Consider the following 24,297-nt stretch of genomic DNA (forward strand, 5'->3'; position numbering starts at 1 on the left):
CCGTTCACGCTCAAGATACACGTGTTTATCGCGAGAGCTGCGTCTTATCGCTTCTTGGCGGCGGCCAGCCAACCACAGACGCGCAGCCAGTCACCACCCCACCTTTTTCTTTTCATCCCCCACCATCAATCTCCCCTCCTAAACACCAATTTTGGCATGAAGCGTCTCTCATTTGCAGGCCCGCGTTTGGAATAATACAACAAAGACGAAGCAAATAGGCCGAAGAAAACGAGGCCCAAGGACGACGCATCCAACACCATCTTCGCGCCAGAACTGCTCGTCCTAACCATCGCCCACGCCCAACATGGAGGATCAACTGGCGCAGCTCCTGGCCAACGCTCAGCTTTCCGAACAAGCACCCCGCCAAGCTGCTGAAATCGAGATCAAGCGAGCCCAGACAAATCCTGCCTTCCCCATCTCGCTTGCTCGCATCGCCGCCCACTCGTCCATCGACACGGCCATCCGACAGTCTGCTCTCAGCACGCTGCGACTGTTTATCGAGAAGAATTGGTCTGTCGAGGAGCTGGACGAGGAGCCCCAGATCCCCATCTCCGACGAAGCGAGAGAGATCCTAAAGCAGACCTTGCTGGAGGTGGCTTTGAGCCCCGAGGACGACAGAAAAGTCAAGATCGCAGCGAGGTAAGATTCTTTCAACCACTGTGGCTTTTGCCTCGATTCAGAGCCTGTTCGAAGCCTACATCGAGTCTATATGCGGGTTTAAGAAATGGGAAGCTAAACGGTTTCTTCATACTTTAGTTATGCTGTCGGCAAGGTCGCCATCCACGATTTTCCCGAGCAATGGCCCGCCCTTCTGCCCACCATCCTCGGCGTTATCCCGACGGGCAACGATGCCCAGCTCCACGGAGCCTTGAGGGTGCTTAGCGACCTGGTCGACGAAAGCTTGAGCGAGGATCAATTCTTCTCCATGGCCCAAGACATTGCCAAGGCGCTTACCGAGGTGGCCCTCAACGAGAACCGAAAGCCCATGCTGCGCGCGCTTGCAATTTCCGTCTTCCGAGGATGCTTCGATTTGATGAACATGGTCAAGGACGAGAACAAGGAGGTCAAGTCTTTTGCAGAGGAGCTGCTGACACAGTGGAACCCTTTCTTCATTGCTGTGCTCAAGGGCCGCCTGCCGGAAGGCGACTCCAGCTCTGGCGCCCAGCCCGAGGCCTGGAATAGCATTATTGCTCTCAAGCTGCAAGTCGTCAAGACTCTCCTTCGGATTCGCAGAGTCTTTCCCAACCTCCTTCTCCCCCAGAGCACCATCTTCTTCACCGCGGTGTGGGAAGAGCTCAGCATTATGCAAGCCGCTTACGAGCAACTCTACATCATTGACGAGGTGCAGTCTCGCCTGGAAGACTCAGATAACCTCCCCTATACCCTCGACCTTCTCATCCTGGAGGAGCTTGACTTCCTGAACCAGTGCTTCCGTGCACCCCCCGTCCAAGCGGAGCTCGACAGCCATCTGCAGGCCCATGCCTCTGGCCACGAAGTCCCCTGGATGATGGACCTTATGAAGATGCTTGTTGGATATTCTCGAGTGACTCGCGAGGAGCAGGAGCTCTGGGACTTTGACTGCTCTTTGTACTTGGCAGAGGAAACATCGGTCACGGCCAACTACACTGCTCGTACTGCTGCCGGTGACCTTCTCATCAAGCTGGGCGAGTGGTTCAACGAGAAGACGGTCGATGGTCTGTTTGGATACACCAAGACTCTCTTCCCGGGCGAGGGCCCCTCGGCATGGAGAAGCCAGGAGGCGGCGCTCTACTTGTTCGTCATGCTCGTCAGCGACTTTGAGGATTTGAGCAAGCCTCTCCCCGACGTTGTCGCCAGCGCATACCTGGAGCTCGTCGACTTTTCCATCAACCAGTCCAAGCAGCCACTGTTGCGTGCTCGAGGATATCTCGTGGGTGGCATCATTGGCCGCTCGCACCAGACCCCGCCCAACCTGGTTGATCGCATCGTGCACTCCATTACCACCGAAGAGTCAGAGGTTGTGCAAGTCGCGTGTATCAAGGCCATTGAAGGTCTGATCAACTCGGGACGTGTGCCCGTTGATCGCCAAACGCCCATCATTGCCTCTATCCAGGCCTACATGAACGGCAAGGACCCGGAGGAAATGGAAGCGGCTGACGAGCTCCTCGTCACCCTGACAGAGACCCTCCGAGCCGCCATTGGCATGGACAGCCAGATTGCCATCTCTAGCGACATTCCGTCCGTGGATCTCCTTTTCCTGCTGGCGAAGCTGGGAGCCAGCAACTTCCAAGTCACAATGCTGGTCACAGAAGCATTTGAGGATATTGTCGGCAGTCTCTCAGGCGCCTCCTCATATGCTGCCTTGTGCGCTCGCATTCTGCCAACACTGACTGGTGCATTTGACGTGGCCAACCTCACAGAGGACAACCCTCTTGTCACGGTCGCAACAGAGTTGCTGGTCGTTTTGACAGAGCATGCCTCAGAGCCTCTCCCAGAGGGCTTCGTGGCTGCTGCGCTCCCCAAGCTCAACCGTCTGCTCATGGAATCGACCGAGGGTGACGTTCTGCGACCTGGATCGGAGGCAGTCAAGTGGATTCTGGTGCACGACCACCAGCAGGTCTTTAACTGGCACGACTCCAACGGCCGATCTGGCTTGGAAGTCTGCCTGCACATTATTGACCGGCTCTTGGGTCCTTCCATTGAAGACAATGCTGCCTCCGAGGTTGGAGGATTGGCTGCTGAACTGGTAGAGAAGGCTGGACAGGAACGGTTGGGACCATTCTTGCCACAGCTTCTGCAGGCTGTTGCTAATCGACTGGCCACTGCGCAGGCCGCCGCTTTCATCCAGTCTCTTATCATTGTCTTTGCGCGACTGTCCCTGGGCGGTGCGCAAGATGTTGTTGAGTTCCTAAGCCAGATCCAGATCAACGGCGAGAGCGGCCTTCAAGTTGTTTTGGCCAAGTGGCTCGAAAACTCCGTCAACTTTGCCGGCTACGATGAGATTAGACAAAAGTTCGTTGAAAAAAATCTACACACCGGGCCCTGCTTTGAATAGATGTGGAATTTGCTAACGCGTCGATAGCGTCATTGCGTTGTCGAAGCTTTACTCGCTCAACGACCCTCGAGTAGCACAAACCTCGGTCAAGGGCGATCTAATTGTCGGCGCTGACGACGGAATGATCAAGACCCGATCCCGCGCCAAGAAGAGTACGTCAACAAACTTTTTCAGTATTCACAGTACGGCCGCCATCATGGACCGACTGTACCACCAGTACACAAGTGAAGACCAAGAGACTAATAAGCCACCAACTGAAACAATAGACCCCGACAAGTACACCATCATTCCTGCGACTCTCAAGATTGTCAAGGTCTTGATCGAGGAGCTCCTGTCCGCCTCGGGCGCCCGAGCTGCTGCGAACGCCGCCTCTGCCGCTGTCACCACTTCTGCAGAGTTCGATGACGAAGACAACGAGGAGGAAGGGTGGGAAGACGAAGACGATACGCTCGACCTCTCCCTGGGCGCGACAAAGGCCGAACTCATGGCCTACGGCATGGATTCTAGCGCACGACAGCGCGACGACGAGACCCAACAATACCTTACCGAGTTCTTCATCCGCTGCGGCCGCGAGAACGTCGCCAACTTCCAGGAGTGGTACAACATGCTAACAAACGACGAAAAGGCGAAGCTGAACGAGGTGGCCAATGCTGCAAGCCAATAGGAGAGCCGCGCCATGTCCGAAACGATTCTGCTTCAGCAGAGGGTTACAAGAGTGACTGTTCGGGAGAAGGCCCTGCGGAAGATGGTGTGATGCTGATTGATTCTATATTGGGTAGGTGGGCCAGGAAAAAAAAATATTCTTTGGGAGGGGAAATTCTGTCTTTACAGCAATGCGAGAGAGAGAGAGAGAAGTTTAATCAATTCAAGAGGAAGAGAAAACAAAAAAAGCCACATGATGGGTAAAAGAGAGGAAATATAAGTTAAAAGATTACGATTGAAATGAAAGCATTAACGATGGTAGAGTGGCGGGTGGCGATAGATACCTTTGATAGTATAGAGAATAAGACATATAAGTGTTGGTTCGCTGGTAATTTGAGATGGAGCAAAAATTGTATAACTGGTTATCTGGGATAAAATAAGAATTGAGTAATTCAATTGTCCACTGTTAATTCAATGGTGGATATTCTTAGCTCTGCTGTCATTCGAACCCCTTGGGATCTTATTCAACGTTTCGTTGATACTCGTACACTCAGACTCGATTCATAACCATCATACACTTCGTTAAAGAAAATAAAAACAAACGGAAGCATAAAGCTCTGGTTTAGATAATGTCACCTCCAAAGCCTCCACCATAGCCGCCGAATCCTCCTCTTCCTCCGTTATATCCTCCCCTATTACCACCTCGTCCTCCAGAACCAGGAAATCTCGGCCCTTCACCAGGATTAACCGGGTCCCATCTAGCCCCTGGAGGAGCCTGCGGGTTGTAGCCGGCTCCGTGCGGACCATCTCCTCCCCACCCGCCTTCGCCCGTGAATAGCGGATCGTCAAACGTAGGGTGCATTCCTGAGAAGCCGCCTGGGCGGGGGAGACCTCCGCCTACGAATGAGCCTCGCAACGGATCGTGAGGCCCAAGGCCAGGAGGGTTGAGGTCGTCGTGGCCAATGTAGCTCGGAGGCATCCTCAGCCCGCCCATGACACGGCCAGGAGGGCTGTTGATTTGGTGCTCGTCTTCAAAGTCAGGAGGAGGGAAATCAGCGGGCGGAGGTCGTCGACGAGCGTTATCAGGCAGCAGTCCAGGATGAGGATAGGGCATCTGTCCTGGCATCTGTCCTGGACTGGGGCCGATTGGGGGTCTGGGTCCCCAGGGATGAAGGCTGGGATCGCCGCGAGCCTCCTGCGCGCGTCTCTCGCCTCTGGCATTTGCTTCGGCATCCTCGGTCTCGACGTAGCCCTCCCTTTGCAGCCTTGGGATCAACTTCTGCACGATTTGTACTCTAGTGTCGTTTAAGATGCGCTCGATGGCGCCGTCTGAAGTAAAGAGCTTCTTTAGCTTATCGGGGAGGTTGCTCCGGTCTTCGTTTCCGCGGGCATCGAGGGGGATGCGTAGGGGCAGATTAGAAGCTTGGACAATGTCTCGAACGGTGTACTCGAAACGATGGATGTTCTCGGCGCCGACAGCGAGGCCCCGAATCTCGACCTTTGAGCCCATGCGATCGACGCGGACGACAAATGTCATGGAGGACTGCTTGTGCTTGTAGACGAAGGATAGAGAGCCGAAGCCGTTGTTCCACTGGGGTGGCAGACGAGGGGCGAGAGAAGCGCATTCAGCTACATCAACGTGTTGGTGAGTGTCTTTGGCATTGGGTATATACGATGCCAATTAGGCTGGGTGAGAACATACGCATTTGCTTATCTTCGTCAAAGCCGCAGAGCCTGAAATCGAGAGCGGCGAAATATGCATGGACGAGCAAGGCGATGACCTCGTAGGATGACGCAAGATCGGATGATTCGTCGCCTCGGGCGTGCGTGGGCAGAGCGTCTGCCATGGCCATGAGGACGACATTGACGCTGAGAGGTGGAGGAGCTGTTGTATCACCCATGATGATGATGGTGATGATGAAGATGTGTATCAGTAAAAGGTGATTGGTAGTATGTTATAGAGAAAAGTGAAGCTTTTACGATGGATATTCTTGATGGGATGAGATGCGTAGCATGGAGCACTTTGGAGTTGATGTATATGCAGGTTCAAGTGACGCTGAGCTTGGAGAAGTCCAACCCGGGATGATATGATGCGTCATTGCCACTGCTGCCTCGGCAAGAGCTCTTTCTACAGCTAGAGCTCAGCCCTACAGGCGGGGTCGCTCGAAGCTCCAGTGGACTGTCCAGCTGTGTGCCCAGCTGTATTAGCACTGTTGGCGATTGTCGTCAGTTGAGTTCAAGGCCATCACATGACTTGGCGTCTCGCCCATCAACGCGAACACGCCCAACACGTCTCCCTCGCTTTCTTCTCCCAAAACACCACAAGCTCGGCCATCACGACGCAATGTCAGCCTCAGTCTCGCCGCCAACACACCGCCAACACCAGAACCAGCCCCATCCAGCCCATTCCACGCCCACTTCCTCTCCCTCTGCAGGCCCCTCCCCCTCCCTCTCCCTCCCCCCTCCTCGCCGCAGCGCCCCTCCTCTCCACCTTCACCTCGTTCCTCACCATCGCCATCCACTCTCTGCTCTACCACCGCAGCCTCTACCCACCGACATCCTTCCTCACCGCCCGCGCCTTCAACCTCGCCGTGCACCAGTCCCGCCACCCCGCCGTCTGCGCCTGGATCAACGACGCCGTCTCGGCAATCTCCAACCAGCTCAACGCCGGCACCGCCAGGCGCATCGTCTTTGTCGTGCACAGCAGCGACAGCAAAGTCCGCGAACGATGGGTCTTTGACGTGGAGCGCTTCCCAGCGTGGAATCTGAAAGATGAGGCCGCAGCAGCGGCAACAGCAGCGGAGTCGGGAGCACCGACTTCGCATCAGCAGCAAGACAATGACCAAGACGACGATTCCGAAGAGGGCGAGGACGAAGAAACCGCCGCCGAGGTGCAAGATGCGCTCAACTGGGCCGACATCCACGAAGCCCTCCGAGGAGCGCTGCAGAGACTTGCCTATGCCGCGCAGGCCGCCGAGAAGCTGCCGCCAGGATGCACATTTACGCTCGCCCTGGAGCTGAGAGACGAGGCTGAAGCCCCTATTGGTGTAAGCATGTACAAGTAAAACCAGGAAGACGCAGCAATGCTCGTCCTGGCAAACCGTAGCAAAAAAGGCTCCCCCCAACTAACAAATAAATCATCTCTAGCATCCCCAGCCATGGATCCCATCAGAGCCCAATCTCCAACCCCCTACCAAGCAGAAACCCCACCAAGGCGAATCTCTCAAGGGCATCGCCACAAAGCCCGTCCGCTCCGTGAGGGTAGATCCGCTGTTTTTCGAGTGCTGGCTCGAACAGGGCTCGCCGGAGCCGGAAGTTGTGCATAATTCTAATATTAGTAGTGGCGGGATTGTAACGGGCACCTCATCTGGGAGCATCCCTTGATGATAGTCATAAAGGTAATGGATAATGAATAATGGATAGAGAGGGCAATGAAAAATGATACCAAGGGAAAAGGATGGAATAGAGCAAAAACGATTAATGATTATACTCGGAAGAAATTAATGATTATACTCCACAACATCTTTCATTCAAACTTGTTCCATACCATCTACCTATCCACACTCAGAAACCACAAGCAGAAGAAGCTATCCCATTCTATAATCCCTTTCATAGGGTTAATAACAACAGAAGAATATCAAGAAATCACCTCCCCAAGACTCCCCATAAAAAAAACCCAACACGTTTTATTCATTTTCAAAATCCCCCAAACCTCTTCCCTTCTCTACCTTTCCATTCACCCCCTCCCTTCCATTCTTTATTACAGAAAAAAAAATGTAGTTATTCTCTTTTCTGTTTGTGTCAGATTAGGTATTTTATACAGCTTGTATATCCATCCATTCAGTCAATCAAGAAATCCATCATCCCATTCCATCCCGTACCTTCCATCCAACCATCCATCGTCCTGCGTCTATTACAAGAAATTTTATAAGAGAACAAGAAAAAAAAGTGTAAAAAAAAAGAAAAATACAACATCAGAAGCAAAATTATAAAAAAGGCGACATTACCATGGCCATCCATCATCATAGAAAATTAAAAGAACACCCAGAAAGAGAAGATCAAAAGCCGCCACCCTGGCAACAATTAAAAAAAAAAAAACAAGAAGCAGAAAAGAGAAATGTCACAAAATCTCATCTTCAAAAACACACACCCCTTTTTTTTTCCCCACTCACTCTGTCCCCTTCAGCGCCGCCCGTAGGCTAATCATCTCACGCTTCAACTTTGCATTCTCCTTCTTCATCCTCGCCAGCTCTTCTCCCTGGTTCTTCAGCTTGACAATGAGCTCTTCTTTGTCTTCTTTGCCCTTACCCTTTAGGGCCTTGACAATCTTCGCCAGCTCGGTATTGAATCGCTCATAGAGCAGCTCATTCTCTGCCACGGCCTCCTTGTGCAGCTGATCAATGGAGCGCATCTTGGACTCTGTCGTCTTGAGAGTGATTTCCACATCCCGCTGCAGCTCATCTTGCTTATCCTGAAGGTCCTGCATCACCACCGGCATTCGATCTTCCAGCGATGCTACTGACTGAGACAACCGTTGCAGACTGATTGTCTGGGGTTCGGACAAGGTACCACTATTGACCATGGCCATTTCCTCACCAATCTTGACCAGCTCTGACTGCAGCATGGCATCCACCTCGCCCACAGCAGTCTTCTCCGTCTGCAGCCTCTCCCGCAGCTTCTGAGGAGACTGCAGACGGAGCTTTTGTGCCGGAGTTCGCGTAGGACTGCCGTTGCCGCCGTTGCCAGATTGTCGGCTCGGCGATTCGCCGGATGAGCTTCCTGGCCGGATCGGCCGCGGCGGCAGCAGCGTTGGAATGTTGGACGTCGATAGAGTTTTGCTATGTGTCGGTCTCGGTCTCCTAGAAGGAGGTGGATCCTGCCTGTTTGGAGATTCTCCCCGCATTGCCTGTTCCAGCTTGGCCTGGATCTCCTTGATGGGTGACGCCGCTCTCAATCCCCGTATGCTGCCATATATATCTGTGGTTGAAAAGTTTTCTTTTTGTCGGGGCGACCGGAGGAGCTGTGACGCATTGGGACTGAGCATCTTGGAAGGAGAAAGCACATTGGGACTACCATTGAGCCTCTCCGACGTCTCCTTTGTGTTTTGAAGAGGCTGCAGCGCATTCTCCCTCTCCTCTCCCTCTCGATCCTCGTCAATGCTAGTCGTATCTATCAGCGACTTGAGATCAGACAGGGAGCTTCTCCTCTTGTGATGCCTCCTGGGTGTTCCGGGTGTCGACGGTTCATACGCGGGCTCTCCAATGGTGTCGAGCGGAAACTCCATGCGATGGTTGCTGGGCGGTCTCACGGGGTCCTCAAAGGCAGTAGCTACGTGAGGCCTATCCCCGGATCCCGGCCTGCCCAGAGTAAATCTCTTGTGGATGATGTTGTCATCGGTTGACCGTTGGCGCAGAGCTTGCTGCATTGTCGCCCTAGACATGCTCGCGCTCTCGCCGGTGGCCGGGTTTCGATGCTTGCCCAGACTCCGCCAGACAGAAGTGCGCTCCTCCTTGGAGTTTGAGTTTTGTCGAATCAGCATGTCAAGGCCAAACTTGCGGCGTAGCGAAGATGTGTTGGATGTCACGGAGCCCTGGTGAGATTTGTTGCCGCTCGCGACGCCGCCACTACTGCGCGTCTGGAACGACTCCATCAATTGCAGCTCGGCTAGACTAAAGCCGGCGTACGTGGCCTCTCCAAATATCCTGTCACAATCATCGACTAGACGATCCAATAAGTTGATGTAATTTGCTGCGGTGCCGTCGGTAACGAGCATCTCTGCAAACGCCAACGTCAGCGCACCACGATCGCTGTCATTGCTACAGCCATCGAGCAGGTCGGCCAGCAGCTTAATCAGTGCTGTAAACGCTCTTCGATTCTGTGGAGCCAGCTCTTTGAACAAAAAGTTGACAAAGTCGGCAAACTCGCCCGGGACACGCTTGTTGGCTCGCTCCTGCAGAGTGTCGAGCATCTTGATGGTCGTCACAGGTCCTATCTGTTCAGTCCAGGCAATGTGGAGGAAGTTTTCAAATGCCGTAAAGACGACTTCAGTTCCCACGTCGTTGGCCACTTCCACCTCTTGCGGATTCTCAATGAGCCTATTGTACAAATCATTGACAAGCAATTCGTCAGCCGAAGCGCGGTGTAACAATGTTCTGCCGTGGATGGAGCCCTTGCGGTATTGAAGAGCAGTGGTAAAGGCCTCAAACGTCTGCTCCAGTCGAACAAGAGGATTCTCCGGCATCACTTCTTCCACTGCTTGTCTGCTATTGGTGCTGTTCTTCCCTCTGATGGAGCCATACATGGAGTGATGGCTGTCGGCCCGCTGGATAGAGGCTTGGTGTGGATGTTTGGCCTCTGAAAGGGTAGTCTCGGAAGCGTTGTTGGAGCCGCTCCATAGACTGGTGAAGAGTTTGACAGGGGACGCCGCCAGGAAGGATCGTGTCTTTTCAGCGCGGTTGGATAGACACAGGGTGCGCAGCATCTTGGAGTGGTAGGAAACCATGGGAGCAGTGAGGGCCCGGTTAGAGACATTGAACTGGACGCTCAAGAGCTGCATGACTTGAGGATGGGTTAGCATGAAAAATACAAAGCAGAATGAAAAAAAAAAAAAGGGCTGATAAGAGAAAAAGGGCTTACTTCGTCTTGACATGGTGGGAAGGAAATCCTCCAGAGCCACGTCGTCTTGGTACTGCTTCCCATTCAGTCCCACCGTGAGCAGAGAAATCTTCTTCATATTCTTGCTCGTCACGTTAATCACAATCTCGATGCCATAATGTCCGACTGGAGCACCCTTGGTCCCCTTTTCATGGTCGACCACCACTCGGATAGGAGCCGGTTCGCGTCGGCCTTCGATGAGCTGATCAGCTCCTTCTTGGAATAACGCAGCGTGCAGTCCCAGGTTGTTTTCAGGCATCCGCACTGATCGCAGGGTCCAGCTAGGATCTTCTCTCTCTACCTCGGGGAAACGTGCCTCGATCCTGGCTTTGACGACATCTTCACTCCACTTTGCGGCTTTGCCCTCAAAGGCTTCTTGCAGCAGGAAACACCGTGATGTGATGGCCTTGGGAACTTTGTGCTCTCCGGGGTGCATGCCCTTCATCTCTGCGCTGGACGTCATCCAGATGAGGTGGCCATCGGCCGATTCCGTAAAACGAACATCTGCGAGATGATGCCAGCCCGTGAAAATGAACTCGTAATGGCTGGGACCGCCGGCAGCATTCGTCATGGAAATGAGCAGCTCTGCCGCCGAGGGCTTGTCGATCTCGCGAAGCAAGTCGCGCCCCGTCATGTTGTTATCGCCAGATTTCCTCAGCATGACGATGTAGTCGGAGAATAAGAGGAATATTCCAGCATCGTCGGAGTCGATTGTGGCCTGGTACGGTGGCGAGAGTTCTAAGAAGTCAGCAGCTAGGATGAGGCGGCCCTGAGGCTCAAGATCTGCGGGCCACGCCTCAACCATATTTCGAAGGCGGTTTGCGATGTGAGGTTTGTCTGGCAGGGGGTCATCCATGGAACAAATGTTGGTGATGATGTCTCGCGCCTTGAGCATGGGCTGCAGCGCCGGGTGCGTGATGGGTAATGAGGCGATGATTTGGTCGATGAGCAGGCTGTATCGCGGCAGCCTCTGGACGGGCTCAATGAGAAGCGAGCGAATCGTCTGCTCGCCGGCTCTGCTCACTCGCTGTCGGAAACTCGACTGCTGGTCTAGGAATGAATTCAGCAGTGTCGGAAAGTGCTGACTCGCCTTGATGTAGTCTTGGTAGCACTGGGTAAATTTGGGGAACCATTCGAGGAACAGCTTGGCCATGGCCAACGCGCCGAGCGGATCCTTCTTGGGGGCAGCATTGTTGCCAGCCCTCATCGAAGACGATAGACTCGTCGTCGGGTTTTCCATGTCTTTGACGGCGTCCTCCTCGGTTTCGTTCATAATCTTGCGCAGCTCCTCGATAAAGGCCGAGTTTACTTGCAGAATCCCATCTGACGACTTGGGAAACAGCTTCTCCAGCTCTTCTTCGGACGGACTCAGACTCTCGACCGACCGCTTCTTTGCGTTATTTCGGAAGTCGTTGGCCACGGTCTTGACGAGCTCCTGGACCTTGAGCACGTAGCGCTCCTCGGTGTCAACGAGCTCGCTCATCTTCATGCGCAGCTCCATCTTTTGGTCCTTGGTAAAGGTCTTGTTGCGATTCAGCGGGGTGGGTTTTGAGGGCGCGCGGCGCAGCTTGCTGGTGGGCAGGAAGACGGGCTCGCCAAACAGCTTGACCAGCGGTGTGTAGCTGCCGTACTGGCGCAGCGTCGGGTCGATGATGTCGTCCTCGTCGTCGGGCATGTCGTCGAGCTCGGCCGACTGCGGCACGATGGAGCCGGGCGGCAGGATGAAGTCGATGTCGACGTTGTTGACGTGCTGGGTCTGCAGGGCCTCGTCCAGCGTGGCGACGACGTCGGCGGTGTTTTCGCTGCGCACCATCTCCTTGACCAGGTCGGCGGCATGCTGCTCGCTGAAGAGGGCGGGCGCGCTGCTGGGCCGCTTGCCCTTGGGCGGCGGGTAGGCGGCCTTGAGGTGCGCCTTGACATTGTCGGGCAGCTCCTTGAAGTAGCGGAACAGGCCAAAGGCCAGGCCGCGGTAGACCTCGTCGCCCTGGAACTCGCGCGGCAGGTGGTTGACGACGCTGTAGAAGGGCGAGCTGGGCGAGATGGTGATGCGCGGGAAGCTCTGGAAGCCGGCGGGCGTGAAGACGTGGACCTGGACGCGCGAGCTGTTGAGCGTGTAGTTGGCCGTGGTCGAGGGCCCGTGGAAGATGAGGACGGGCAGCTGGCCCAGCAGCGGGTCGGCGGCGTGGTAGAGAGCAATGTGCTCGGGCGAGAGCGCCAGCTCGTCCGTGACACGCACCATGGCGGGCTCTGCGTTGGGGGCTGGGCCGGACCTGAGGTCTCAATCGAGGGCTCAATGGCCAGCGGCGCTCATAGCCCGGCGGTTGGCGATGCTGGTGCTGGAGTCGGGCGGTGTTCGTCGAGGCTCAAGTTGACGTGCGTGGTCGTGTCTCTTCTTCTGCGTCGAGGCTGAGAGCGTGTTTCTTTTCGTGTCCAGGGAAGGGCTGGCGGCAGGCGTTGCTGCCCTTGCAGCGTCGTCGGTGGATGGCGATGGGGGCTGCCCAGTCTCCCTCGATCCCTCGTTGCTCGCCGTAAATCGTAATCGTTAGGCTGTTTCGTGTCTTTGTCTGGGCGATTCGTCTTTGTGTGTCCGCAAAGGGAGTCGGGGATCAGCGGCAAAAAGAGCGTGTGAGTTGCGTGATGCGATGTGGGATGGAGAAAATGCGGAATTGGAGATGCGTCTTCAGAAACAGAAAAGAGTCAAGGCTTTGCGTCCTGCTTTAGCTCTGGCTCTGCTGCTCTGCTCTGCTCTTCCTTTGATTTGCATGGGGAGGGGTGAGGGAGACGAAGCCGAGGTGGGCCCAGCGCAGGCTATATTTCTTTAGGTCCCGGCAGAAAGTAAACAGAGGCTTTTTTGGGGCGCTTGTGGCTTGAGCGCTTCTTCAGTCAAAGAGTTTAAACGCGGGAGTCCAAGTAAAGAAAAAGAGTCACAAAAAGGCGTTGAGAAGTTAGTTGCAAAGCTTAGTTCCCGCACCCTAAACACGCTGGTTGCCGTGGGAATGTTTCGGGCTTGTTGAATATAGAGTTCAAATGTATGTTTGTTTTGTGGCCAAACAGATTTGTCTGGAGCCTTTTCCAGAAGGCTTCGGTGATCCCTGCGGCCGGGACCAAGCTCACGAGAAGAATGAAATAAGATTGAACATGAGAAAATGGACAAGGCCGAGTCTTACGCAAGACCTGATTAAACTATCCAGGAAGCAGCACTAGTCATTACGGCCCTATGCAGGAGGCATATGAGAAATATGTAATATGCAGGCAATATTCTATTGCTCGAGCCCGGCAGGATGAGATGAGGTGAGGTGCTCGAAAATAGATACCGCTCTCGGGCGCCTACCAAATTGTTCGACGCACGCCCCCCCCCGAAAATCCCCAGCGCCCAGTCCCCAATCTCCAATCTCCATCGCCGCAAACACGAACTGATGCCAGCTGAAAGACTGATTTGCCTAAGAAGGGGGGAGGGTCCCCTGAGCGTTTTCTGCGCCGGGGCCCCCCCAGCTGTTTTATAATGAAGGCAAGCTGCTTGTGAAACGTCCAGGGGCCCCCTTGGTCCCCTAAAGACCCCGCTGGAACGGCCGGTTGACAGCCCTGGAGAGCTGGAGAGCGCTGGGCCGTTCACTAATAACCGCTGGGGATGAGGGGCGGCACAGCACCTGAAGCTCCAGCTCAAATTTGGACCTGGAGCTATCGATTGATGGACAGGCACGAGCCCGTGATGGAGCTGCTAGCGCCTAGTACCCGTTCTGGGTAATGAAAGCCCACTGTAGCTTGCTGACTCGCAGCCTGGGCCTAAGATTTGGACCCCGCAGTTGGCGCCCTTTTTTCTGCTGCTCCAGTGCTCTCTTCAGCTCCAACGGATTGAACTGTCTGCTAGCTGTGCACGCACATTACATGACGTACATTCAGTTATCGATAATTTTTCCAAACATCTCCAACCTCATCTCATCCACCCAGCTTATGACAGACTCACTTATTCACTGATTCACATACATCCACAAATCTACCTGGAGTCTCATCTCATCGTTTTTGAATTCATCAGCACAAAATCATCATAAAATCTCCTCATCGCAACCAAACGCTAGGGCCACCAAAGATTTAAACCCTTTTTCTCACTTTCTACTAGATACCTAACTCCAACCCTACTGATCCTTGTTTCTTATTCTCTCGTGATCATACATAATAATTACAAACCTTAAACCTCAAACAATTCACAAAACATAAGTCGCAATGTCCAGCACCGACTTCAAAATCCCTCTCCGCCACCAACCAGACGACATCGGCTACCGCCTCATCGAACTCCCCCCCGAGCTCCAATCTCTCCTCGAATCCGATAATCCTCCAGTGTATGTCTCTCCCCGCTGTCTATTCTCTCACTCATCTTGAAACCTCCTATTACTCACAACTCTTTTTCTTTTCTTTCCCTTGCTCCAGCCTCACCCTAGAATCTTCCGAGACCTCAGCCCTCCTCAAGTCTCCCGACAGAACCTACTCTCTCCGCCAGAAAAACACGTCAAACTCCGTCATACTGCTCTCTCCACTGGACTCATCTACGGCATCAAATCAAGGCATAGCTGCCATCTCCACCATCCACGAGACTGTTGAGCTGGAGCTTGTGCCTGAACATGCTGCTGCTGCAAGCGGACAGCTCAAGAACACTGGGAGCAGGGGCAAATGGCACGAAATGTTTGGCAAGGGACGATAGTCAAAAAGATTAAATATATTCCCTATAGAAGCTTCCTAGATATTGCATTGAATCAAGGAATCCAAATGTGCCATATTCCATATATAAACTATCAATACCGATTCTCTTCTTCTCCATCTCGCGTATTCCATTCTCGATTCCGCAAGGCCAGTGGGCGTGCTTGATGGCGCCAATAGCGTCGTATCAGCGCCCACGTATATCCTCTTCCAGATACCAAAGGGCGATATCTGGGAAAACTTGCAAGGCCTTTTACCGATAAGCATCTCGGACACGGGCTGCAAGGCTCATGGCAAGATTTTCCGAATGCGAATTATTCCCCACTAGAAGCATCCCAAACGATTTGAGGAGTGACCATGTCATAAAAGGGTGAAATTTGCTCTTCAGTAACTTTTTGGCTGTGTTACTAGCCCCCATAAATATCCAAAAGCGAGAATTCGCGCGACGACCCCTTTGAAGGCATCATCGTTGCCAACGAAGTGCTCTTCCGCAAGCAGTTCACCGTGGCAGTTGAGTGCTCTTGAGCAATTCGTTTCTGTATGTATTCATATCGAACGTACGAATATGTGAGAAAGCCAAGTCTATGGAGCAAAAAGGAATTCGATATCTTCTGGATCTAAATTCGCAGGGCCCAACCGGAGGATGTTCATATAGAACATGTAGGCGTGGGGGATACAGTAGCGCAAGTTGAAGCAGAGGTAGACGCAGAAGAGGTAGAAGACGCATCTGATATCCCCTCTCTGCTCGGCGAGGCGTTGAATCTCGAGGCAGTAAATGAGAATGATTGATAGGTATATGATGCCGAAAACTTTCTCCGGCGTCGGTTCGGACAATGACACCAAAAAGACCAGGATAGGAGTGGACAAAGTCATGACGGACTTGGATCGGCGAATGTCACTTCTTTGGGTGACTACTACTAGAACACCGACAGTGCCCAGTAACGGTTGAGGATGTTTAAGGACTCGTATGAGAAGAATATACCAGCGAGAGAAGGCGAAAAATGAGCCATTTATATAGGAAATGCTCGCCAGACACAGAGAAATCAGCTGCAGCTTTGCGGCTTGAGGGTGGATACAAAAAAATAGCCTCGCTAGAATACATGTAAAGGAGACGAACCTTGTTCGGCCCGTCTGAAAGTAACGACATTATAGAGTTTGAAATGACCAAACTACTAGATAGGCTTTGAGAAGAAAAAATAGGCCCTTGATAGAACAGAGTGGATAGGACAAAAAGGAAAGGAAAATGGGCCAAGTGGCGTCTTGGGAGGGATACAAGGAGGAATATACTGTTGTCGACATCGATACTATTGATTTATGTATCAATGTCTATAATCCATGCCGACGGTATCGATGTCGACAATAGTATTTTCATTCTTGTAATGAAAGCTGCGCCCATGCATTCAGCTGGGGCAAAAGCAACTATAGACCCTTTCTACAGAGAAGTTTGATCCAGCCCCAGTTCTATTATGCAGCACTTCAGCCATTGCTGCTACTGATGCTACTGATGCTACTTCCAAGTCAGTTTGGCAGTAGTAATGATATTATAATGCATGGTGAAGCTACCTTGTTTAGCTACAGTTATATACAGAGCTTTTCTACTTGAGTTGTATGTGTTGGATCATAACTTCATCTCCTTGTCTGAGAGCTGAATTCCACCCATCTTTTAAGCAATCATAAGAGTTTTACATACCTTTGGCTTCTTCATTATTGTTTCTCCCCAACGTCGTTGAGTCCTCAAGGTACTTTATCTTGAACCTTAATCTTGACAAGTAATCTAGACGATCTGGCTTTGGTTGACCTTGACATGGCTAATTGGCTGACTCTTGTTACTTTTGGACATCCTTATCCATGCAGTCATGGAATTGCCTTTACAGGCTGTTTGCAGTATAAAAAAAAATCTCTCTCTATAAAGTAAAGTTCTAGAAAAAGATGGTGCTCCGCAAAGCGTGAAAGTGGAGGGTAGTACGCGTAAATTTACACCGGTGGAGCACCGCACCACGAAGCTTATAGAAAAGCCTCCTGCCATAAGATTCTCCATTTTAAGATTCTTGACGCAATTATTTGCTCTTAGCAATTTCAAGCTCGAGGTATATCAAGTCCATAGCCTGTAGCCAGAATATTCGCCAACATCGTGGCTTGACTACCAACTTTTACATGTATTGCCATTTCCGTGATAAAACCGATGCCGCGCTCCATGTCCCGTCACCATAATGTAGTTCAATATCCCAAAGCATACCCAAACATTGCAGAACTCACCATTCATCGTCCTCGCCATCATCTTCACTATCAACAACTTGCTTCTTCTGCCGTGTTGCTCGTGGCTTACGCCCCTTGGGCGCCACCGGCTTCTTCCCTTTAGCCTCCACCAGCGTCTCCGTTTCGGTCTGCGCTTCGCTAGTGCCAGCTCCGCCATCGTCTTCCATAACGAGATCTCCATCTCCGCCATGATCATCCTCTTCGAGCGAGGGAAAGAAGTTCGACGTCTCGTGCGCCCGGTGGTCCTCGCCATCTTCCTCATATCCTTCTAGAAGAAATCCTCCGGCCATTTCTTCGTCGTGAGCCGCTGGTGGTTCATCGACTTGCATTTTGCTCCGAGAATGGCCAAACACAGATACGCTTTCATCGATGTCGCCGTATTCTTCACGAATCCTCTTCACGATGCGCATTCCCATGAGAAACTTTCTCCATTTCCCAAGTGCTGCTTTGCGTCTTTTCTCATCCTCCTTTCTGACTCGTTCAGCCTCGTCTTTCTCTAGCTCGACCATCACTCTGTCGTGGTGTTCTTGCGCAATAACGACTCCCTGGATCACGGGGACAGCCATTCTGTGGCCAAATTCAAAGTCTACTACAGCTTCTGCGTAGTCGATTCCAAGCCTCTTGCAAACTTTACCGACGCCCCTGAATGGCACATGCACAGCTCCCTCAGGACACATGTGCTCAGCAAACAGATCAATGTTCCTATATCAATATTAGTACATGAGCTTGGTAGATTAAAAGGCACACATACCCGTATTCGTTCTTCGGAATCACGCCGTCCTTGATAGGCGGCGGTATGATCCAATCGGTCTGGTCGAAACTGTATAACCCCTGCAGGACTTTTTGCCCAGTCATTGCCTCGGCTTCTAATATTTCTCTTTTCCGGTTCAACGTGGCTGCTCGATACGGGACCCTCTTCAACGGCTCTTCACCAGCAAGCGGAGCTCGGCCTTGTTTATGCCAGGTTTCCGCGCTTTTGACAAGGACAACATCCAGTCGAAAATAAACATCTTCTTCCTCGGCTTTGCCGCTCTTTCCTTTATTTTTGAATATCTTGACTGGTTCCGCCCCTCGTCTTAGGGCCTCTTCGCGTTTGAGGTGCCTCTCCAGCGCAAACTCTTTTGACTGTTTATAGTATTGCAGTGTCTCCTCGCCTTCTTTTACCTCCTTCTTCTCTGCTTTCGCCGGCTTCAAGTCTACTGCGTCTTCTTGCTGATCGATTTCCGTCACGGGATGCTTCTTGTCTCCTCGCCTGTATCCGGACATGGCCGTCTTGAACCAGTCCATCATTTCGTACCTCTTTGCTTTTCCATTGCGATCGTAGATTGGAATTTTTTCCAGTGGCATCCTCACGCCTTTAGTTCGACCAGGAAGGACTTGTCGTTTCAGATAGCGTACGGTGACATCTTTCGCGGTTCCATCTCCTGAGTAGCCCACAACATAAGAAATGACTTGTCTTGCCCGATCTGCTTTGGCGCCGCGAGGTTCGAATGTCTCGACAAGGTCTCTATTTACTGCGACGGTTCCTTTTGCAATTGGATCGACTGGGAGATACTTCTTTGTAGCAGGCGATAATATTTCGGTCCAGTAATGTGGATATTCCAAGTCGTTATCGAATTTCTTCGTATACATAGATTTGGGTTTTGGGGTAAGATCTATCTCAACAAATTCGTCGTCTGTATCTTTGAATTCCAATTGTAAATCATCCTCGGCTTCTTCAGTTGGAGGAGTAGACAGCCTCGTAAATGAACGAGCTGAGCGTGACCGTGACAGGGTGATGTTGGCTGCTGATTTCTCTGCCATTTTCTTTTTCGTGGGTTTTGCTGCTGGCTTCTTCTCAAGCTTTTTCTTATTCGTAGACTTAGCAGGCGTGTTTTCTTGCTTTTCATCTTCTTCTGCATCCGCGTCTTCAAGTTTATTCCATCCAAAGCCTAGGGGCTGCAGACTGGCCACCATACGAGCATCGACTCCCAAGCCCCGAAGAAGCGCCGTAAATAGTTGAGCTCCGACGTCTCTACTTCCTTTGCAGTTGATGGCGCATTGTCGAAAATCATCTATTCCTTCCAATCGCTCTCCAAATTCCTCATAGTCGTCCTCATGATCTACATACGCCTTGGTGAGTCTATCGAGACGCTCCAGCGACATGTAGCCCCATTTCCGGAGGCCAGGTGCCGAGACTCGAAATCGCTGTTTCCACCAGGCGACTAGCGACTTCATAAATCGAAACAGAGGATCGCCGTGGCTCATGTCGATAGCCCCCTCTTCAAGCCGCTGGGCAGCCTCGCCCCAATCTCGAGACTCTTGCTTCGTGCCTCTCCTCCTTTTCGCCGATGCCTTGGGTTTCGGTGTCGGCCGGCTCTCTACCAAGCCACTATTACGCCTCCATCGGTCAACTTCATCCCAGAGCCTAGGCGGGACATGGGAAACCATGATCGCTTGCACTTCAGGATCGCAGATCCAAGAATTCCGAACCGCATTGTGCCACAAAAGACAAAGAACGTGAACACAATGGGTCGCATTCCGGACTTTCCGCTCTCGCTTTGAAGGTCCCTTCTTGTCACCAAAGGGGTTCGTCAGAGATATTCGAGTGTCCCGGATCAGAGTCAGCTCAAGGTCGCCTGACGGTACTGGCGCGTCCGTCATGGGCTGCTGAGGAGCTTCGACATCCTCAAACTCGATGTCGTCGTCCTCGTCATCCTCGTCAGCATCGCCATCATTTTTCGTCTTCAGTTGTTTCGCAATGGGGACATCTTCGAAATCGCTTTCTGACAGAGAAGACAGAGGGCTATCACTATCATCGCCCCCCAGACCGTGAAGCAGTGAATCCGAACCGTTTGGTGTGTGTGACGAATCCAGGTCGTCGTACAGCGTTCTTCTTCGGCTGCTACTCGCCCTGGATTTCACTCCGCTGGCCGTCTTTTCCTCGATGGCTGCATTTTCGGGCGTGGACACTCTTAGCCTTTTGCGAGGCACATACGGAGGCATCTCTTAATACACGCGATTCACGGGCTGCGGATTGGAGTGAGATGAGAAACAGCGATGTCGTCACTAACGCGAAAGTGTACGCGGGATCACGTGCGAGGGAGAGCTTCATTTGACTACCCTGAAGGATGACATATCAAATGAGTGGCAATTCATACGTCTATTAGTAAATTCAAAGCTTTGGCTCTGGTCAAATGGGTCAATTCCACTAAGGACGGTCTTTGCTTTGCGACAGCTAAATTATGGTGGCATCATGGGACGATTGACTAAGAATTAGAATTTAGTACTCGCTGCAATGCGTGATATTAATGCCGTCTATGTACATACACCCTCTATCCATGCCTCATTGTGCCCATTGCACAGAACCGCTATCTGTAAATTCAAGGATGAAAAAAAAAAAAAAAAGGAAAACAAAAAAAGATATATCCTGAAATCCCATCAGTCGCAGGAGTCCTCACGCCTCAATCAAATCCGGAGGCGCACCAACGCCTCTCAATAGCACCAAGGTATTCCCGCTCTGTAACGCCGTCCCAACCTTCTCGCCAAACTCCAAAAGCCTGCCGCCCTCGACATGGAAGACGCGTAACTTGTCTCGCTCATCCGAGCTCTGGTTGTTGATATTCTGTACTTGGAGACTCCGTGCCGCTGCGTCCAGCACCCTGCCAATGACCCAGTCCTTGGAATAGAAGAATTCGCCCTTGGGGAACTTGGCCTTTGCCGTCTCGGCCTCAGCCTCCACATAGACGTAGACGCGCTTCTCCGGCGCCAGTTTGTCGTCGCCCTTTGCGGATTTCTTCAGGCTGTTGACGGCCACCAGGCGGGCTGCTGCTGAGCTGGGCTTGGGCTTGGGCAGCGCCCTGCCAGCCTGTTCCTTCTTGGCCGTTCCCCATGCGCGAAGTCGATCCAGAGCAGATTTGGTCCTCTGAGCAACGTCGATTTGCATGGGCCGCGCCCCAAGCGGCGTCAAGTTCTTGCAGTTGTGGTCATCCTTGAAGCGGTGTTTCAAGCAGTAGTCCCGGTTACATGTATCGCAGTGCACGCCTGGCGTCAACGACGTGCCGACAATCGTGTCGCAGTCCGCAGCGCATGGCTTCTCCGAGATCTTATCTCGCAGCGTCCGCCCCTGGCCTATGGACGGCTTTGACAGCTGAGCCTGTCGTTTCCGCTGCGCCCACGCCCCGGGATTCGAGCACTTGTGCGCAGATTCTGAGCGGTGGTCCAAGCAAAACGTCTTTGTGCACGACTGGCAGAAAAAGGGCAGGAAATCAAGCTGGTTGCAGTATTCGTACTGGCAGTGGGTGCCGACTAGGCTGGCGTCTTCTCTGTCCTTCATGATGTAGCTCGTTTCAGGAGCATCGGAATCTGAACCTGACGCCATCTTGGGGGGGCCTGTGAAAATAAATAAGCCGCTGCAGTCTCGCTAACTGATAAAATGATGTGCTTTGCCAGGCAGAGTGAATGTCGTAGCCTTGGAAAGCAGTGAGGCTGCGCTGGAACTGTCGGCGCGGCTGAGTGATTCAGTCGGCTGACCAAACGTGGCAAGGAAGCGTCTGGAAGCCCCTATAAACGTCTGCTGGATTTGGCAATCTGTCCGCTAAAGTCCGGTGAAAGGACGTGCGCTTTGTGCTACCGCTAACAATCGCGCCTTGGCTTTTGAAATTCGAAATTTATCGATATATGCAATTAGGGAATGGAAGCAAATTATTGGTGTTGCCAAGCACAAGGGGTACAAGCGCAAGTAAGACGAGGCGAGATTAAGGCTGCAGCTGGCATCGCGGGGTTGGTTATCCATGGATGGCCCCGCTACGAGTTTGGATACCAGAATTGGTAACTAGAGCCCAATATGCGTTCCCTACCAGTATCTTAACATCAGACTACTTAAACAACAGATTGATTTTTATACATGATGTATATAACAAAGACATTCTTTTTCTTTGTGGTAATTACGAAATTATCCCATGATATAATGCTCCAAGAGTAGAGTAATGCCCCAACGCCTTATCCCATATACAGAGTAGAGAACGCTTCATTGATCCTTCTTGGCCTTGAGATCCTTGTTGATCAGCTTTTCCCGCCCGGTAGCCGGCGAGTCTCCGACGTACTTGTGGCCTCCAAACTGCGAAAAGCCCTTGTGGAACGCCCACTCGACGGCGTCTTCGACCGGCTTGTCAAAGAGACTGGGCAGGAATGGAACGACGGACAAGCCGAGGCCAATAGGGCCCCATGTTCGCAAAGCAACGTTCTTGACATTCTTCATGGCCTTTCCGGAGTATTTGACCACGCTGTGAATGGTAAAGGCAGGCAGTCCCATACTGGCCAAGCTCTGGAAGATGGCTCTCTGCACCATGACTGTTCGATAATCCTCCAGTGGAGAAACTACTCCGGGAGTAAGGCTCTGAGTCTCCTTTTCAGGGAGGCCAGAGAATCTCTGCTGGTGAGAATTGAGCAGAAGCTGCGGGTTGAGGACGCGCTGGTTGCGCCAGTACGAGCGGTATCCCTCAAACGAGACATCGCCCAGAATATAGAGCCATGAGATTCCGTAGGCAGTGCGAACGAGGCCCGGGTGCGCAACGGGGCGGAACGATTCGCCAATATCAGACGTGTAGGCGACGTATCGATGCGCAGACAGCAGAATTGTTCGAAGTCGGGTTGCATACGCGGCATATCGCAAGTTGCTCTCCGTCGAGTCGGGGGCGCTGAATGCGTTTCGTTTAGCCTCTCACTTGTAAGATCCAGATTAGGTGCAGCCCGCAATTACCTTCCCTCCTTGATGCTGTCAAAGAAACTCTCGTCTTTATCGGCCTTGTCGACAATCTTCTGCAGGCCCTTGGGCAGCTTCTCGGCCTTGGGGAGTGTGGGATCGAAAGCGCCTTCGCTCTGCGCCTGTTTGCGCTGCTGGTCCTCGGCCTTGGCCTCTGAAGATTTCCCCCACCAACCCATGATGAAATTGTGTCCAAGGGAAGAAATAAAATGCGATCAAGACAAGAAATCGACCGCTCAAAGAAATTTCACTCTCTGAACGGCAAAGTATGAAAGAACTAACAATTACGACGACGCCGAAGCTAGTCAGATGGCCGCGCTTATAGCTCAGGAACTCCCGCAAAGCTCCTTTGGGCCATGATTATAGTGACGTCGGCAGCGAAATTGAGTCGGGCATCCACCCACCCGCGATAAGCCCCGCCGAGGAATAGCCGCCAGATGCCGGGCCTGCAATTCCAGGCACAAGTCGAGTCTCCGTTTTCGTCGCCCGCCAACGATTCTCAACTCTGCAGCAATCCATTGATTCCCGTCTCGCCCTCCCGTCCACCCTTTCGACGCATATCCCGAGGTTATAATGGCTGGTATCGCAACCTACACTATTGCTGGCCGACAAGTCGGCGGCCACTACGTATGTTCCGCCGAGAAAAAAAAGTCGCACGCCGAGTTCGTTTTGGGATGCCAGTGTCTGACTTGATATCAAAAAACCACAGCTTGCCATGGGCTGGTTGGCTACCCTCTTCGGCGGTGCCTACTACGCTGCTTCTGGCCCCAAGAAGCCCGCCTCTGCCACCGCTGCTCCCCCGATCAACGCTTCCAGCTCTGACGAGGCCGACTTTATCAAGTGCGTGATATACTACTGTGGGCGACGCTGGACGAGATCCCGACTAACGGCTTGACAGGAAATTCCTTGAGGAGCAGGACAAGAAGCACTAAATTGCAAAATATGAAAAATTGGGGTTGCGGAGTGGCAGTGTATATTGTATTGTACATAATAGATGCCTGGAGAGCGAATGTCTCGAAATAGATGCGATACAATTTATTCTCCCTAGCAAGACGGCCTTCATTGCGCAATTACATGCACATTGCTACCTTGTCTTTTCCCAGCGTTGCCTTGAGTGCGACGGGAAACGACGCAATAACCAAGTGATGCCGTGACGGAGCTGTTATTGGTTTCCATTGATGTTGAATTTTCGTCATGGCGATGGCTGACTGCACGTGTTACTCTATGAGTACGCATACATATATCAGCGGTGTAATAGCTAACACAGATACCGGAG

The 24,297-nt window shown here is 52.3% G+C and overlaps 9 protein-coding genes across 9 annotated transcripts; 4 read left to right on the forward strand and 5 right to left on the reverse strand.

Moving 5' to 3' along the window:
- The first annotated feature begins 127 nt into the window (after positions 1-127).
- Positions 128-4,069, forward strand: TrAtP1_007328 (uncharacterized protein). Its single transcript, XM_014092970.2, has 4 exons — positions 128-639; positions 757-2,991; positions 3,062-3,186; positions 3,301-4,069. The coding sequence occupies exons 1-4, from the start codon at positions 305-307 to the stop codon at positions 3,696-3,698; spliced, it is 3,093 nt and encodes a 1,030-aa protein (XP_013948445.2). The 5' UTR covers positions 128-304; the 3' UTR covers positions 3,699-4,069.
- Positions 4,070-5,749, reverse strand: TrAtP1_007329 (uncharacterized protein). The gene is made up of 2 exons (XM_066113479.1): positions 5,379-5,749; positions 4,070-5,305 (listed from the first exon to the last, which is right to left on the reverse strand). The coding sequence occupies exons 1-2, from the start codon at positions 5,575-5,577 to the stop codon at positions 4,299-4,301; spliced, it is 1,206 nt and encodes a 401-aa protein (XP_065969565.1). The 5' UTR covers positions 5,578-5,749; the 3' UTR covers positions 4,070-4,298.
- A 176-nt stretch (positions 5,750-5,925) lies between these two features.
- TrAtP1_007330 (uncharacterized protein) lies at positions 5,926-7,060 on the forward strand (the record flags this gene model as incomplete). The annotated part of the gene is made up of 2 exons (XM_014092972.2): positions 5,926-6,723; positions 6,824-7,060. 2 exons carry the CDS (start codon positions 5,926-5,928, stop codon positions 7,058-7,060), a joined length of 1,035 nt encoding a protein of 344 aa, XP_013948447.2.
- On the reverse strand, positions 5,968-13,098 carry TrAtP1_007331 (uncharacterized protein). Its single transcript, XM_066113480.1, has 2 exons — positions 10,313-13,098; positions 5,968-10,234 (listed from the first exon to the last, which is right to left on the reverse strand). Exons 1-2 carry the CDS (start codon positions 12,567-12,569, stop codon positions 7,845-7,847), a joined length of 4,647 nt encoding a protein of 1,548 aa, XP_065969566.1. The 5' UTR covers positions 12,570-13,098; the 3' UTR covers positions 5,968-7,844.
- A 1,081-nt stretch (positions 13,099-14,179) lies between these two features.
- TrAtP1_007332 (uncharacterized protein) lies at positions 14,180-15,097 on the forward strand. Its single transcript, XM_014092975.2, has 2 exons — positions 14,180-14,667; positions 14,756-15,097. Exons 1-2 carry the CDS (start codon positions 14,552-14,554, stop codon positions 15,024-15,026), a joined length of 387 nt encoding a protein of 128 aa, XP_013948450.2. The 5' UTR covers positions 14,180-14,551; the 3' UTR covers positions 15,027-15,097.
- Positions 15,098-16,953: 1,856 nt separating this feature from the next.
- TrAtP1_007333 (uncharacterized protein) lies at positions 16,954-20,293 on the reverse strand. Its single transcript, XM_014092976.2, has 2 exons — positions 18,030-20,293; positions 16,954-17,980 (listed from the first exon to the last, which is right to left on the reverse strand). Exons 1-2 carry the CDS (start codon positions 20,261-20,263, stop codon positions 17,275-17,277), a joined length of 2,940 nt encoding a protein of 979 aa, XP_013948451.2. The 5' UTR covers positions 20,264-20,293; the 3' UTR covers positions 16,954-17,274.
- A 421-nt stretch (positions 20,294-20,714) lies between these two features.
- TrAtP1_007334 (uncharacterized protein) lies at positions 20,715-21,638 on the reverse strand (the record flags this gene model as incomplete). Its single annotated transcript, XM_014092866.2, has 1 exon — positions 20,715-21,638. The coding sequence occupies one exon, from the start codon at positions 21,636-21,638 to the stop codon at positions 20,715-20,717; it is 924 nt and encodes a 307-aa protein (XP_013948341.2).
- Positions 21,639-21,702: 64 nt separating this feature from the next.
- On the reverse strand, positions 21,703-23,369 carry TrAtP1_007335 (uncharacterized protein). The gene is made up of 2 exons (XM_014092977.2): positions 23,019-23,369; positions 21,703-22,956 (listed from the first exon to the last, which is right to left on the reverse strand). The coding sequence occupies exons 1-2, from the start codon at positions 23,198-23,200 to the stop codon at positions 22,287-22,289; spliced, it is 852 nt and encodes a 283-aa protein (XP_013948452.1). The 5' UTR covers positions 23,201-23,369; the 3' UTR covers positions 21,703-22,286.
- A 148-nt stretch (positions 23,370-23,517) lies between these two features.
- Positions 23,518-24,087, forward strand: TrAtP1_007336 (uncharacterized protein). Its single transcript, XM_066113481.1, has 3 exons — positions 23,518-23,648; positions 23,731-23,861; positions 23,920-24,087. The coding sequence occupies exons 1-3, from the start codon at positions 23,595-23,597 to the stop codon at positions 23,951-23,953; spliced, it is 219 nt and encodes a 72-aa protein (XP_065969567.1). The 5' UTR covers positions 23,518-23,594; the 3' UTR covers positions 23,954-24,087.
- Positions 24,088-24,297: the final 210 nt, after the last annotated feature.

The sequence above is a fragment of the Trichoderma atroviride genome, chromosome 4 (genome assembly GCF_020647795.1).
Source record: "Trichoderma atroviride chromosome 4, complete sequence".
Taxonomy (NCBI): Eukaryota; Fungi; Ascomycota; class Sordariomycetes; order Hypocreales; family Hypocreaceae; genus Trichoderma; species Trichoderma atroviride.